General features: G+C 45.8%; 1 protein-coding gene across 2 annotated transcripts in view; it reads right to left on the bottom strand.

Moving 5' to 3' along the window:
- The window catches only part of LOC147013707 (pleckstrin homology domain-containing family H member 3-like), a 17,039-nt gene extending 858 nt beyond the window's left edge, over positions 1 to 16,181 (bottom strand). Inside the window, exons 1-9 of one of the 2 annotated variants that reach the window (XM_085850855.1) lie at positions 16,009 to 16,181; positions 15,799 to 15,845; positions 15,008 to 15,117; positions 12,354 to 12,566; positions 2,844 to 3,001; positions 2,566 to 2,689; positions 1,899 to 2,319; positions 1,542 to 1,802; positions 1 to 1,431 (exon numbers count right to left, since the gene is read on the bottom strand). The exon at positions 1 to 1,431 is cut by the window's left edge and continues 858 nt beyond it. In XM_085850855.1, the coding sequence (XP_085706981.1) occupies positions 1,416 to 1,431; positions 1,542 to 1,802; positions 1,899 to 2,319; positions 2,566 to 2,689; positions 2,844 to 3,001; positions 12,354 to 12,566; positions 15,008 to 15,117; positions 15,799 to 15,845; positions 16,009 to 16,158 (1,500 nt within the window). In that variant the 5' untranslated portion in view covers positions 16,159 to 16,181 and the 3' untranslated portion in view covers positions 1 to 1,415. The remainder of the gene's footprint in view (positions 1,432 to 1,541; positions 1,803 to 1,898; positions 2,320 to 2,565; positions 2,690 to 2,843; positions 3,002 to 12,353; positions 12,567 to 15,007; positions 15,118 to 15,798; positions 15,846 to 16,008) is intronic. The other variant, XM_085850856.1, reaches the window with a different exon arrangement.
- Between the last annotated feature and the right edge of the window lie 488 nt (positions 16,182 to 16,669).

The following is a 16,669-nucleotide window of genomic DNA, read 5'->3' as shown; positions in this document are numbered from 1 at the left end:
GCACAAAAAAAAAAATAAAAAAAAGACAGAAAAAGGTTGCCATTCAGGCAGAGATTGTTGCACCATGTTTTTTTGTTAGTATGTTTTTTTTAACCATTCCAGAAAGTTAACACTCTCAAGGTTCACCAAGGTTATGTTGAGTACATTTCTTTTGAAAGCTGGCAAGAGTAAATGGAGGAGCTACAATAGCAAAAATTATAAAAGGGAGAGGGAGAGGGAGACAATTCCCTTATGGTGTATACTTTGGGGGATTTGGTCTAACAGCAGCACTGAACAGCATCAACAGCGACGCACCACTCATTGTGCAAGGAGGGGTGACGGAACACACCCCCCAAAAAAAGTTCTTTCAAATGAACACAATCAGCAATGATGTAGAGGGCAACAACAATTAAAAAAAAATTAAAAAAAAAATTCACTAGTGAAACATTCAGAGCCAGTGGTTTTTAACAGCGACTCGGTTGGAAGAAATGGATTTATTACATGTGGACAAGATCAAAAAGGGGAGTAGATGAAGGGAGTGTTGGATGGAGGAGCTAACATGAGAAAAATACAATTGTAGAAAGAAAAAGGGAGGATGAGAGGTGATTGCTTGAGGAGGAAGCAAGTGAGGGAGGAGGTGAGGCACGAAGAGGCCGACTACGAAGTTTAAAAAAACAAACAAACAAACAAGGGGTGTTAAAAGATTGTGGAGATTTAAAAAAAAAATGTTCAGCTTTTTTGTATAATCAACAGAAAGGTCATGTGACACCTGCTGACCATAAAAAGAAGCTGAGATACTGCATGGTACATGATGCATTTAAAATCAAGTGTCCAAATGGTTATTTCCGGTGCCGTGTGAAGATGGCGATTCGCTTTTAGCTTGAACAAAAAAAAAAAAAAAACCCCAAAAAAACAAACCGGGATCAATAAAACACAAGTATGCCATTCTGATGGTACAAAAATTTCTGAAATAAGATGCGAATCATAATCTTCGCGACTCAAAGAGCGAGCACGCTGCAAGGTAACCCCGAGTGCCCTGATGGGAAGAGTCAACGTTTACACTTTGACCGACTGATTCAGACTGAGACAGACGCTCACAAGCTAATAAAACCTGCCGTGCAAAACACCCCATTCACCTTTCACAACAGGGAAAGAAAGAAAAGAAAAGGTTAAAAACAATAAATTAAGGAAAAAAAAAATGAATCCATTGATCAAGACGGCACTCCGCGAGGTGCGTGTGAATGGCAGGATGTGCCGACTCTGCCGAAGGCCATCCACATCCATTCACCTGAGCTGAGAAACCATGAAGGAAAGAAAGCTAGCCAGCCAGCAGTCGAGGAAAGTGCTTCTCCAACAAAGTTTGGAAAAAAACCATGAGAAAACAGTCAAGTTGTCACAGCACCGTACAATGACCGATCAACTTGTCAGCACACGACTCAACATCTCCGCCACCTGAGGGAAACAAAAGAAATTCAGAAATCAATGTGTCAGGTCTTTTTTTTTTTTTGATACATTTAGAAAATAGCCTTAAAGCTCGTCTTAGGGAAGAAAAGTTAATTCACTTGTTCTGCAGGTGAATGGCAAGCTCATCCGTCTGTACCTCCTCATCCACATCATCTGGCGTGGAGGGAAGCAATTCCTCGTCTGGCGTGGCGAGCGGAGGCGAGGGCAGTGAGAGCACCAGGGGTAATGAGGATGGGAAAGACGGCAGGCACCGGGATGCAACCGGAAGGGAACGTGGCCGGGGCCAGCGTCGGACAGCAGCCAAGGCCCGAGAGGCATAACGGGCGGCATGGGAGGCACAAGGCAGGCGCTGGCACGACCTGCGGGAGGATGACACACTATGACATCGGAACGGGCACGATGTGGCAAAGGATAAGAAATAGACAGGTGCAAGCCAAAATACAACACAGCAATACCTCTGCAGATGGAGTTCTAGGTAAGAGAAGATACTGTAGCCAGGCTCAAACACACAGCACATACAGAGTAGCAGAAACCAGAGGTGAGGGTTGTCAAAGATCGGGAGGGCAACCCTGAGTTCAGACACCTCATGGTCTTCCCGTCTTCCAAATGGGCCTCCCGAAGGGCACGTCTGCTTGACGAGCTGGCAGAAAGCTTCTCCCTGCAGTTCCGGAATGATCGCACAGCTCTTGAGAACACCGAGCACAAGCGCTTCGCCCCGGGACGTCAAGATCCCATCGGTGAAGGTGCAACTGCCAGGTGTGGATCTCTGCACGAGGTCGGATGCTTCATTCAACCCGAAGCAATCGAGAGACTGTATGGCACAGAACACCTTCAAGGCCTCCTCCGACAACATGGTGACCTGACCAGGAGGGAGCCCTGTAGGAGAGATAAAGGAAGGCTTGTGAGAACTGCTCAGAATGAAAGGAGTTCATTATAATGTCTTAAAATGATCTTAACAGATAATCAGAAAGGCAAACAAACCATTACAAACAACTAAGAATTAGATAAACATACATAGACTTGTTAAACACAGTACGGTTTGGCTTTTTAACAGATGAGCCATACAATAAACAGTTTGACATGGAGAGATATTGTTTATGTAGCTTATGATGGTGGTCTCACAGGGTGGTCGAAGGAGCTTGTAGGGTAGTGGAAGGAGCGGTGCACGCAGTAGCATCGTCGTACATGTGAGTACAGGGTTCCGCCGGTACACACATTCGAGGGCCTCCAGATCCTCGCCACATTCCTGCCGACGAAGGATTTGCAAATTCAGTAGGATTCGCACAGAGGCCCAAAAACGTGACATTTTCAATAAAGTTCACTAAAAGATGGTTCCTCTTTAGACTTTGCTGTCCTTTGGTCACCTGCACATCCCCAAATGCCTCGCAGAAGCCAGGTACCTGAATGTCCGATATAAGCATCTGCGTGGGGCTCAGTGTCGGCGGCAACGCAGCGATGGCAGAACGAAGGGCATGGTGCCAGGTCAGCGCCTCGGGGTGCGAACGAGTGAAGAGGCGCATGCACAGACGGCGACCACACAGGGTTACTTTCCAAAGGCCTAACAGGATGACAAATGGAGGAAGGGAAAAGGAAAATGGTAGGGATAATGAAACAATTTTATTTTTTTGTCTCACGTAGGAGGCAGCACAAAAATGGCCGCTCATCCACAACCCTCGACACGTGGAAAGTAGCCCTGGAACAGCTGAATTGTAATTTGCCGAATTGAACCAGGGGCGAATGATTGAAACGGCTAACGCTAACAGGGTGACGACGGCAGAACAAGAAGCGGTCCTTGTGCTAGCAATTAAATAATGGCAAAAACAACAAACAATAATCGTAATGAACAATCAATAAATTAGTGAAACAGATAAGACAAAGCACAAATGCCGATGGGCCTCAAACTTGAACACACAAAGGTCAGGCGAGGAACAACTGTCAGCAAAAGATAAAGGATAGCACAAGCTAACTGGGAAAGTAATGGGGGTGGGGTGTGGTGGTGTGGGGGATAATGGCATTTTGTCTCATGGCTCACAGTGATGGAGAGAGATGAAGTGGCATGGCTAGTCCTATCCAGTAGCTGCCGTTGACCGTCATCAAGTCACATGGCTTGTTGCCTTTGGCAGTTCTCAGACTCTCACCAACTGGGACGGCGAGTGCAAAGGTTATCGACCCGTCTCTGTCACGATCAGAGCTGAGGATTGACAGTTACCATTACAGTAGAGTCATGGGCTCAATATATTGTCGTGTCCACACGGATCAAGACCAATGCTGGACGGATGGACCAAACTGGCTTTTACTCCCTTGGCCAAGTCAACCAATGGTGGCCTTCCGCACACGCATGGAAATCGCAGAAAGCACATGAGACCGTAGCTCTTGTAAAACCAACGGGTTTATTTCCCGAACAAATAAATAACCAGGGGATGATGGAATCGCGACTGAGGAGTACGATGATGGCTTTGGTGGGGGGAAAAAGGGGGAACACGGAATCAATAATAAATAGCTATGTACAACAGGAATAAAATCCAAGGCATCACACACCGGATTCAAACACAGACAAGGTTGGGGAACGACAAATGGCCTGGGTGAGGTCTCAGTTGCTGGTGCACCGGCAGGTGACGAGGAGGCGGGTGGGAGAGATGAACAGGTGATAATGCAGGCGACAAAACACACGAGCTGTAACCAAGGACGATGAAACACATGAGCAGGAACCAGGGACGACAAACAGGTGATCAGGAACGACGAAGCAGGAACAGGGCAAAGGCAGGAACATGAGCAGATGATAAGTAGGACCACGGTCAAAGGTAGGTTCCTGCTCGAGATCATACAGCAACTCTCTTGGCGCAATCCCAATTCTCCTCTCTCTCCTTTGCTTCGTGCTCCACCAACTCTCGCAAGCTCTCCCCAGAGGCCCTAAAACTCCGCCTGAAAACTCCGCCCCTCTGGAGGCAATCCAAGACCTTTTCACCTTCAATCCAAGAGCTTCTCACCGGCACTTCACCCGCGGGATTACAAGAGGTTGTACATACGATTGTCTGAACCTTAATCCTGAACTATTTATTACAACGCACCACCCTCCGTATGATGCACATTTAAAAAGACAATTCCTAAGCTAGGTTTCCTTGCTTAATCACATCAAAATGGGCTAAACACCGGAAAACAGACCGTACTACACTTTTCATCACTATCTGCTCGAAGGTAATATCTTCCCCCACTCCCCCCCTTTACAAACGATGAGGTGGGGCTCCCAGAATGCCATAGAATCTTATCAATAAATTTAATGGGGAAAAGTTGGTAATCATTAAAAAAAAAAAAATGAGGGAGAGGTGAAGGAGAAGAGGTGCATGGACAGCACAGGGATGTCCAGGGAGCAATGCTGTATCTTCTATATGATCAACACGTGACCTTCAGACATGGTCAAGCTTGCCTTAACAAAAGAAACAGCCCCCCCCCCCTTTATTCACGCACCCTTAGAATCCACCTGGTTCATTAAAAATTAAAATAAATCTGGTGGCAAATATTTTTTAAGGAGGTCATGTGAAGTGACTTTCCTGTGTACTGTACAAATTAATTAAGTAGTTAGTGCATCTTCTCAGATCTGTTATCAGTATTCCATTACCGTCTCATTAATATGCATAATTAAGACTTTAATGGCCTCAATTAGTCAACAAGTGGTGCAAGGTTATTTTGTTTATATTGTTACAGTTGTGGAATTTCACAGAACACCATTCAGGTTCCCCGAAGATCAGTTATGTCGATAAGTGCGTGACCAGGTTAGATTTCCCCACCGATGTCTAACGGGCATTATTCGTGAACCAGGCTGTGAACCTTTGAGGTGGTGTTATTCTTTCCTGTCGTTATTGTAAACATCTCCTCACCACCTTCGCCACAACCGCCAACATCTCCTCACCAACATCGCCACAACCGCCAACATCTCACCACCTTAACCAACAACCGCCAACATCTCCTCAAACACCACCATCTTTTCGCCAGCAACGGCATCCACAGACGAACGGCATCTCTACCGACAGACGCGGGGACTCCCTCGGAGCGAAAGCTGGTGATTTCTACCACGTCGGCGTTGTCCGCATTTGACGGCAAGATCTGATCAGAATGACAAAAGGGGCGGAGCCAGCGGGGGGTGAAGGGTCAGAGGTGAAAGACCAAACACCACCCCCCGAACCCAATAAAAGGCCAGGCTGAAACCCCGAGAGTTGAGTTGAGTGGAGGTCGGGGTTGAGTTGAGTCGGCAGTCTGGAGTCTGCAGTTCGGAGTTTGGAGCCTGGAGTCCAGCCAAGCCTGCAGTGCCGTGCAGAATTGTGGGTCGGTGGAGGCAGCCGGAGAGAAGTCGCCAGCCAGCGACTTAATGGTCCGAGGTGATCGGGCCCCGGGACGGTCCAAGCGACGTGAGGAGTGAGCGGGCTCTAAAGAGAGCATCAACTCTAAAAGAGCAAGGCCCGTTCACTCCTCTGAGGCGTCGTCGGCTAGGCCCGATCGACCAGGCCGCACGGCTAGGCCTGGACCAACCAAGTCGCCGCTACACCCGCTGCAGTGTTGACGACGAGACACACCGAGGGTCGCAGAACCAGGGCCCAGCGAGTCACCACGAGGGTGGCAGGTAACCTGCACGGTCTCGCGGAGCTCCTTCGGTCTTCACAGCTCTGCGGAACATTAAAGGCCTACGGGCCCTGTTCTCCCTGTTCTTTTCTGGGGTTTTTGCATGGATGTCTGTGGCGCCTTGTTCAATAAGTAGAATTGTTAAGTGCATGTATGTAATAGATAGACAACGGCTGTAGGTTTTTCTTGCTCGTGTCTTGTCCTTTACCCCTATTCATTGCATACGTGCCTGCATTATAAATAAATGTCATTGTTTAAATATTCACCTGCCCGTTGCATCCCTTCCTCCATTGAACTGCCGTAATTGCGTTCGGAATAATAGCTGGATTTTAATGGCCGATAAGATAATCGAGTCTGACGGGGCTTGGCGATAATAAACCGCTCGGCAATCGCAAACGGCACGAGCTACTTGAAGCGGCTCGTGTCCGTACGGGTCCCGTCGAGGTGTAAATCCCCGGCATTTCTGTCTGCGCGAATAATTAGGTAAATCGACAATTCGGCGATCAACCCTGTCGCGCGTGGACAGAAGAGTTGGCTGATTTATGCTGTGGTTAAAAACACACCCGTAGCTGGATTTTGGCGTTGATCCGAAAGCTGCGACTGGATTGCCACGGTCGGTGGGCGCGCGGCCGCAATTAGCTAAAAGCGGTCGTCCGCACGCCGGAGTGGCGGAAATCCACAACAATATCTTAACGCCGTTTCCCTTAAAGCACTCTTTTTCACTGAGATTTTCAATTTTTTTGGAATTGGGTCACAAGTTCGTGAGAAGATTTCACATGTTCACACAGGTACACACCATCCATGCTTTTCAAAAACACCAGTGACTGTGACACGATTCATCATCCATGGGACGCCGGTGTGAACAATTAGCGAAGCTCGACGTATATCAAAGCACTGTTTCTGGATTCTTTAAAAAAATAACTATTTACCAACCAACTTATGAATTGCTTGGATTAAGAAGCTGCGCACGCACACCAAGGAAGATGAGCTCTTAGGTGCAACTGAGGAACCAACTCGTTCACTTAATCTGCATGCTTAGATTAGTTGTATTGGATCATGCAAATTACTGCCTCCAGGATCAATTGTTTTGCTTTGTTCTTCGTGTTCTTTTCCTCGACAAAGGTGAGGGTCATTGAAGAGCAAGGTGAAATTGACAGTGGAATCACCAGGTAACAATTCGGCACAACGAGCAAGGGGATAAACGGGAAAAGAGAGAAGAGGAGGAAACACTAAAACCAGGAGGGGTTAATGTGGGTAATAAAGATCTTGGGTTAGGATGGGAATAAGACATCATGGGTTAGGACGTGGGATAAGAGATGGTGGTACACTGCCAAGCCCTGCAGGGAAGAGTGAGAATATATACATACAAACACCACATGGCCAAAAGTATGCTGACACCCCTTCTAATTTGTGGATTCAGCTATTTCAGCCACACCCATTGCTGAAAGGTGGATAAAATCAAGCACACAGCTATGCAATAGACAAACATTGGTAAAAGAATGGGCCATACTGAAGAGCTCAGTGACTTTCATTGTGGCACCTTCGTAGAATGCCACCTTTCCAACGCATCAGTTCATCAAATTTCTGCCCTGCTAGAGCTGCTCTGGTCAACTGTAAGTGCTGTTATTGGGAAGTGGAAACATCTAGGAGCAACAATAGCTCAGCTGCAAAATGGTAGGCCACAGGGAAGGGAGGGGAGGGGACATGACGGAGGGAAGGGAAGCCAGAAAGGGGTGAGAAAGTCACAAGCAAGCAATGGTTCGTGGACACACATTATATATTTTTTGTATACACCATTGAGGCTCGAATGAGAGCGAACACACATAATGTACAAGGGGAGCACAAAATAGTGTGGAACACAGACATGAGGAGATCTGTGAAAGGGAGAGGGATGGGGCGGGGAACACGGGGTAAACAAGATGAACACGACAGGGACTTTCAGGTCCTTACACAACAAGGGGCTTTCAGGAAGGAAAGCAGGGAATTTGAAGGAGGTGGGTTTGGAGTGGATTAGTGGGGTTAGAAAAGATCATGGTTTTGGATGGAGGAAGATGAGAGGTGGTGGTGAACAGCTGTTTTGAAGACCTGGAGGGAGGAGTGGGATTGAAGAGATGTGGGAGTTTATTCCAAAGGTGGGGAAAAAAAGAGGAATGAAAGAGTGATGGTGAGCAGTGATTCGTGATTTTGGTTGTTTTCCCAGAAGGGGGTTGCTGGCGGACATTGAGCACCCTGCGGAAATATGGGGGTGGGGGGGGGATATCACAGAGGGATATCACATATCACAGAGCAGGGTGGGGAGTGAGACAGGAGAAGAGATGGCAGAAGACAAAGACCACCGACCTGCCTGCGGTGATAGAGTGAGGCCCAAAGACTCAGCCTCATCGTGGGAGATACCAATGATCCTAAACGCATTGGTTTCCACAGCGTGAAGCCGAGAAAGGTGAGGCAGGAGCACCAGCCCAGAGGGCAGAGCAGAACTCCATCAGGTTGCGGACAAAAGCTTTGCATGTGGTCAGAAGTCAGGTCAGGTGGGCCGAGGACAGACTTTGCACAACGGAGGATTCCCAGTCAGCGACTGACTGGGTTTGGAGGCCAGGTTGGAAATTTGGCTTTCCCAGGAAAGATCATAGCAGACAGTGAGACCCAGAAGTTTGAATGAAAGACATGTTCCATGTATTGGACCAGTTTGCGATTTTACCCAGATCTGCAGTGAGCGAAGAAGCTGAGGCTTGCTGGTCTGAGGGATGATAGATGGTACGACAGAGGGAGAAGTCATCAGCAAAGAGATAAAGAGGATTTTCCAGAGAGTCGGAGAGATCATTGATGAAAACCAGAAAAAGAACAGGGCACAGAATGCTGCCTTGACCTCCAGCCTGGACAGGAAGAGGAGATGAAAGAACTCCATTTAGGGCCACATGTTGACTGCGACAGGAGAGGAAGTCCAAGCCATGAGTGGAGATGGCCTTGGATACCACAGGAAAAGAGTTTGGTGAGCAGGGCAGGGTGCCAGACCGTGTCAAAAGTACGTGATATGTCTCGGGATATGGCTCTGATTTCATGTCCGGCATTGAGGACCTCCATCCATGGTTGGGAGAGCAGAAGCAATATATCCAGGATAGAGTGACCTGGTCTGAAACCAAGTTGATGATCGGAAATCAGGCCATTGTACAAGAGGAAGGATTTAATGTCTGAAGCGATGATGGATTCCATATCCTTGCTAATGATTGGGAGAAGGCTGATTGGTCTGTAGTTGCAGGGATCTGTTTTTGCACCTTTTTTATGCAGAGCGTTAATGGTTGCTGATTTCTAAGCAGATGGCAGATGACCTTGAGCAAATGAGAGGGTGAATAGAACAGAGAGATGGTGAGCAAGAGCAGAGGAGCAGGTTTTAGGACACGTGGGGTGATGCTGTTTGGACCGGTTGCAGAATCTGAGTCGAGGTTTTACAGCAAGCTCGCCACCTTGTCAGAAGAAAGACACAGATTCCAGGGACAGTTGGGTGCGACTGGGTAAGGAGGGTACAGAACGTGATGGGTTTTGGACAAAAGATTTTGATGCAAACACCGAGGCAAGGGTGGCCCTAAAGGCCATTTGAAGTAAGGGGGGGGGGGTGGAGGGGGAACATACAACAAAAACAGATTTGATTCGATGCCACCATGATTTGGAGGAGGGGGAGAGGTTTCAGAGTTCAGACTTGAGATGAGAAAGATGTTGTTTTCTGGCTCTCCTGAGGGTAGATACACACTTGTTCTGAGGTTTCTGTAAAGAACTGAGATTACCCTCGGTTGGGTTTGCTTTCCATGAGGCAAAGGCAAGTTGTTTGAGGACAACTGCCTCACCACAAGCTTCAGTGAACCATGGGTGGGAGGAAGGGTAGGACAACTGAAGACGAGAGGGGATAAATCTGTGCATGAGAGAGAGAGCCAGTTTCATTGAAAAAATTCCCAGGATGAGTTGATGTTGGAGAAAGTAGCGATGGGAGACCAATCTAGAAGTCTGATGGCTGCTTGGAGACCCTGCCAGTCAGCCTGAGTGAAATGCCAGCCTCGACGGTGCCGAGGTGGTTCTCTACTAATAGGCAGAGAGATGTTTACTTTGACAAGCACGTGGTCACAAGAACCAATTGGAGCGGATGAAGAACAGTCGATATTTTCAGGGAAATTTGTCAAAATCAGATCCAGAAGAGAGGGAGTACTATTGGTTGAGATCCGAGTCGGGAAATTGACCAATTGAGTCAGTCCTAATAAGTCGTAGAAGTCTTTTGCTGAAGTGCAATGGCAGGTGAGAGAGTTACCCACACTCAGCCAACTGGCATGATGACAATTGAAGTCACCACATATGAGGAAGAGAGAGTTTGGATGAGAAGATAGAAGTTGGTCCATGTTTTTGGATAGTGAGGTGTAAATGGAGTCATCACCGTTTGGTGGACGGTACAGTACACATATAAACATGAGATGGGAGTGGAGGGGAAGCCGTAGCCAAAGGTATTCCTGGGGGTGTGGGGGAGTGAAGGCAGTGCATGGAGAGTGAGGAATGGAGTCTTTGATGAAGAGAGCAACTCCTCCACCAGGACGAGGCTCAGGTCTATCATACCGGAGGAGGGAGTAACCGGGGAGTCAGACACGTCTTGAGGGAGAAAACTTTGTTAGGCAGATTATGTCTGGTTTGTCAGTGGCAACCTGTATGGAAATATTTGTTACAAGTATTCCATGAATACCATCTACTTTATTAATGCAAAGATTCAACAACTGTTTTTGCCAAATAAGGTGAAAATCATTCATGAATAGCAAATGTAATCATACTTTTGGGAATAAACTTTGAACCCAAAAGGAACAAAAGTTGCCCCACAAATATAAATAAATCATTACAAAATGATGGTTTGAATCTTCCTTTGTTCACAAGACATACAAATGCTCTCAAATAACTAGAACGGGCACTTGTAGAGCGCATACCTTCGCCGCAGCCACTAGTTACCTTTGTATTAAGTTGTCCACAACGCATCTCAATACAAATATGCATTTCGTGACCCCCATGACCTTTGACCCACAACCGCTACCTCGGGTGACAATAGTACTATACCTTGTGTCATTTCAGAAGATGGGGAATTGAACACTGAACAATTTGGAGTTAATTTGATGTAAATGGCAAACATATTAACCGTTTTCATCATGAAAAAACGATGTTGACCTTTTTGTGACCTTGACCTTTGATCCGATTGCTCCCAAAATCTAATAGATTTGTCCTTTCATGATGCCAAACAAATCCAAAACAATTAAAGCCTTTCTGCGTTTTGTTTTTTTTGCGTTAAGTTGTCCACAACGCTTTCCGATATAAATGTGAATTTGTGTGACCCCCTTGACCTTTGACCCCCAACCACTGCCTATGGTGACAAAAGTACTATACCATGTGTCATATTAGAGGATGGGGAATTTAATTTTGAACATTTTGGAGTTAATTTGCTGGAAATCAAAACAAAATTGACAATTTAATCACGAAAAAACGATTTTGACCTTTTTGTGACCTTGACCTTAACCTTTGATCCGATCGCTCCCAAAATCTAATCGATTTGTCCTCTCGTGATGCCAAACACATCCACAAAATTTCATGACAATCTGCTAAGTGGTTTTTGTGTAATGCTGTCCACAACGCTTCCCAATCAAAAACTCCATTTTGGTGACCCCCTTGACCCTTGACTTCCACAGACTAACTAGGGTTGCAAACACTATACCATACGCTATATCAGTAGATCGGGATTTGAATACTGAACATTTTGGACTTAATTTGATGTAAATCGGAACAAAATTGACACTTTAATCGCAAAAAAACGATTTTGACCTTTTTGTGACCTTGACCTTTGATCCGATCGCTCCCAAAAGCTTTGCCTGGCGTCCTTGAGTCACTGCACATCATCTCTGAAAATTTCATGCAAATCGGTCTAGCAGTTTTTGCACAATGTTGTCCGCACACATATTTACCAATAAATAAATACACAGGGGTCAATACAATACCTTCGTCAAACGAAGTTTGCGAAGGTAATAAAACACAGCTACACCATCAAACAAAGGGGCTAATTACATTTACTCCTTAAAATAGGAATAAGTAACCCTGAAAGTTTGGATGGAATGAAGACACAAAACAAACAATTGCTCTTCAGGTAAAGCACCATGCACCAACAAATGGAAATGAAACCCACAAAAATCCACAGAACGCAGGAACAAACAAACAAACAAACATCCAACCAACAATGTGGGGAACTGGTACAAGTGAATGTTCCAGCAGTATTCATGTACACACACCTGCAGCCTCTTGGCTTTCCTCATCCGGTCCCTCCGCCGTACACAATTGAGTCAGGACAAGACCTCCGAGGCGCCTCCCTTTTCCGGAAGCACCGGCAGGCTCGCGGTAGTAGTCCAGGCCATGGGGGGTCAGGACAAACCACCGGCGGCGCAAACGTAACCGCAACATGCTTGCTGCCTCCACCGTACTGTGACATTCCCTGTAGAGCCAGCCTAGTACAAAGGAACCCAATGGTTAGACTTTTGATTAATTTTTAAAATTCCATTTAGCCAATAAACACGATCAAATAATACAGCGCCGAGAGAAAGTCTACACCGTCTTTCAAAATTTTCACCTGTCCTTGCCTTATAGCCTGGAATTAAATTGCATAAATCATACTTTTCCCACCTTTATTTACACATCGTAACCCACAACCTCAAAGTTAAAAACAAATTCTACATATTTCAGAAAATTAATTAAAAATACAAAACTAGAATATTTTTGGTTGGATAAGTGTCGACCCCCCCCCCCCCCCTTATAATAGCAATTGTAAATTAGCTCAGGTGTAACCAATCACCTTCAAAAATCACACATCAAGTCAATTGGCCTCCACCGGTGTTAAATTGTCGTGACTGATTATTTCAGAATAAAATCAGCTGTTCCTGGAGGTTTCCTCTGCTGGGTCGTGCATTTCACAGCAAAGACTCAACCATGAGCACCAAGGAACTTTCAAAAGACCTCCAGGATAAAGTTGTAGAAAGGCACAGATCAGGGGATGGGTATAAAAATATTTCAAAGGTCTTGAATATCACTTGGAGCACAGTCAAGACCATCATGAAGAAGTGTAAGGCGTATGGTACCACCAAGACCCTGCCGAGATCAGGACGTCCGTCCAGATCGGATGACCAAGCAATGAGGAGACTGATCAGAGAGGCCACCAAGAGGCCAACGGTAACTTTGAAAGAGCTACATGCCTTTAGGGCAAAGACTGGTCACTGTGTGCATGTGGCAATACTCCAAGCACTCCACAAGTCTGGCTTGGACGGTCAGGTGGCAAGAAGGAAGCCATTACTCAAGAAAAGGCCACGTTGAGTCCCGTTCGAGGTATTGAAAAAAAAAAAAAAAAAAAAACTCCTGAGATTCTAAATCCATGTGGAAAAAAGTTTTGTGGTTTCACCAAACCAAGATGGAATTTTTTGGCCTAAATGCAAAACGTTCTGTTTGTCGCAAACCCAACACAGTACATCACCCAAAGAACACCGTCCCGACTGTGAAGCATGGCGGTGACAGCATCATGTTATGGGGATGTTTCTCATCAGCAGGGACTGGGGCACTTGTCAGGATAGAAGGGAAAATGGTTGGAGCAAAATACAAAAAAAAAAAAAAAACGAGAGGAAAACCTGCTGCCCTCCAAGAAAACTGAAATTAGGACGGAAGTTCACCTTTCATCAGGACAATGACCCAAAGCACAGAGCCCAGTGTGACCACTCCTTGGCTTTTTTTCACAAGATCTTGGCTATTTGTTGTTCGCCTTGGCGTCTTGGTTTTCTATTATCATCGCTTTTCCGAAACCTTGTGAATTCTTGGCTTTTTTCATTGGCTCACCTTGGCATTTATGAAAATCAGGAGTGGTCACACTGACAGAGTCAAAGCTACACTGGAGTGGTTAAGGAACAAAAACATAAATGCCCTTGAGTGGCCTGGTCAGAGCCCTGACCTAAATCCAATCAAAAAATCTGTGGCACGACTTGAAGATGGCCGTCTATCATCACTCCCCACACAACTTGACCGAGGTGAACGGTTTTTGTTTTTTTTCCAGAAGAATGGGCAAATATTGCCCAATGTAGGTGTGCAAAGTTGGTTGAGACCTACCCAACAAGCTCACAGCTGTAACTGCTGTCAAAGGCACTTCCAGAAAGTATTAACTCGGGGGGGTGGACACTTATCCAACAACTAAGATAGTCTAGTTTTGTATTTTTAATAAATTTTCTGAAATTTGTAGAATTTGTTTTTCACTTGGAAGTTGTGGGTTACGATGTGTAAATAAAGGTGGGGAAAGTCTGATGTAATGCAATTTAATTCCAGGCTTCAAGGCAACAAAAGGTAAAAATTTTGAGAGGGGGTGTAGACTTTCTATAGGAACTGTATATGATCGGCAAGCAGTTTTTCCACCCGGGAATGGAAGAGCGATACCGTTGGAATGCACAGCAGTGTTGCAGGGTTCAAAACAAAACATTGTTGCAAGTCCATCCTCATGCCTCCAACATTTCTCAGAAACCAAACATTTCATTATTACTCTGAGAAAAGAAACAAAATGGGACAATGTGGCAGAAACTTGACGAGATCTTTAAGTGCATACCACCCACAATATTTGGAACCGTGTCATTAATCATGCAAATGGAGGGTACGGCGGTCGCTTGGCCGATCTGTACAGGTGCAAAGGCTAGTTTCAATCTGCATGAGTGGACAGGTAGAACGGGGGATGAAATCAACAGTACATTGATCAAGGTATGTTAACAGTCGTGGAAGCTGACGTTTCACACATTAACCCTTTGTCCAACGAAGGGTTAGCGTCCGAAACATCAGGTTCGCCTTGCTTCACACGGTGGTTAGCACACCTCAATTAACATCCTGCCGATCTCATCCATGACTTCACTCCAGTGCACCGGCTCACCTTTCATGAGGAACTCTTGCTCGTCGATCCTCGTCTCTGCCTTGGCCTTGTGACCAATATGTAGCCAGCTACACAAGCTGGGCCCGTGACCTCCACACCACCTGCTACTCCTACAGTGACATATTGTTACATGCATATACATATTGTTATGGATTTCAGAATTGGATCTGACAAATGCATACAAACATTTAGGTCCTCAGACAGTTATTTCCATGGCTGGAGGGGTGGGGTGGGAGGAGGAGAGAGTCCAGAGGAAGGGAGGGGAGTGGGAAGAGGGACCCGGCATTGCCCACCTTTGTTAGTATATAAATAAAGAATTCAAAGCTGTGTGCTGGTGGTGGATATGGTTAAGTGTATATAAATAAATAATGGTTCCACAAAGCATATACAATCCTGCACTGTTCTCTTCAGTAATATTTATTTCAAAATTGCCAAAATTTGGAAATATAATCGCGTGTCCATGACTTTTGGCAATCCCAAAATCATCCGACTTGCCTCGTGGCCAGATGTTATGACACACATGTGCCGCATATGAAAGAAATCCATCCATTTACGTTCGAGTCGAGGCTCCAGACGGATGGACTGACCGACAGCGCCCAAAATATAAGCCCCCGAACGGAGCATTTTAATCTGCACGAGTTGGGGCTAAAATGCAAATGTGATCACAACATTCTTAAATCAGACCATCATGTCCTTAAAACCAAAGTTGTTACAGAATATCCTTTGCATCATTTGTGGCCTAAACCGAATAGCGGAATAAAATGGTGTTAGCAACACAAGTAAAACCTCACCTGCCATGTGGTGAAGCTATCAATACAGATGGTGTATCCAAAGGGCTCTGTAAAGAAAATTCCAAAAAATAAAAATTTACTTCTACAGCAACTTTATCATCATCATAATCATCATCTCCATCTTCTTGTTCTTGTTCTGGAGTCTGAAAAAATAAATAAATAAAAATCCACCTCATCCATCGTTTACAAAACATGTGGTGCCATCCCTACCACGACGGCTGCCTGGGATCCCGTCGCTCCAGGGCTCGCCGGCACCTCCAAGAGCTCCTGCTGAGACGGGGCTCGAGGTCTCGGCTGCCCAAGGGGACAACACGCTCCCCAGAATGCGGCACATGCTGCACGCACACAGCCGACTGCCATTCCTCGCTCCAATAGCCCCGAAGGTCTGGGGGGGTAAAAGAGAGAGGGGGGAAGGTACGAAATTCGTGGATTCGAGAAAAAAATAAAATAAAATAATAAAACAACAACGTCATGAGAAATCCCATGGGAATGCAATACTTTAAACCCAACCCACACCCAATGGTGCAATATTGTGAAATTTTAACTACAGCCCCCAAAGTGGATCCAAAACCACATCTGATTTTTTTTTCCAGTTGTAATGGAGGAGGAAAGCAAGGAAAGCTCTCAAGGTCCAAATGGGAGGGTGAGCGGGGGTCCAGTTCCTCAGAACTTATCTGTGCATTATTTATACAAAAGTAACATTCACAGCAATCTTCCCTCAAAGAGGTACATGGAAACACCTGGTCACACTGGTTTTTCCGAAAGTAAACAATCAACAAAGCCGCTGCTTAAAAATGCTCCAATAAACAAAGCCAAGGGGAAATTTGAACCAAATGATGAAGACAGCTCCGCTACTTGAAAATTAAACGAT

The sequence above is a fragment of the Eptatretus burgeri genome, chromosome 13 (genome assembly GCF_056783735.1).
Source record: "Eptatretus burgeri isolate ZD-2024b chromosome 13, Ebu_testis_v1, whole genome shotgun sequence".
NCBI classification, from domain to species: Eukaryota; Metazoa; Chordata; class Myxini; order Myxiniformes; family Myxinidae; genus Eptatretus; species Eptatretus burgeri.
This window is presented reverse-complemented; position numbering and strand designations above follow the sequence as displayed.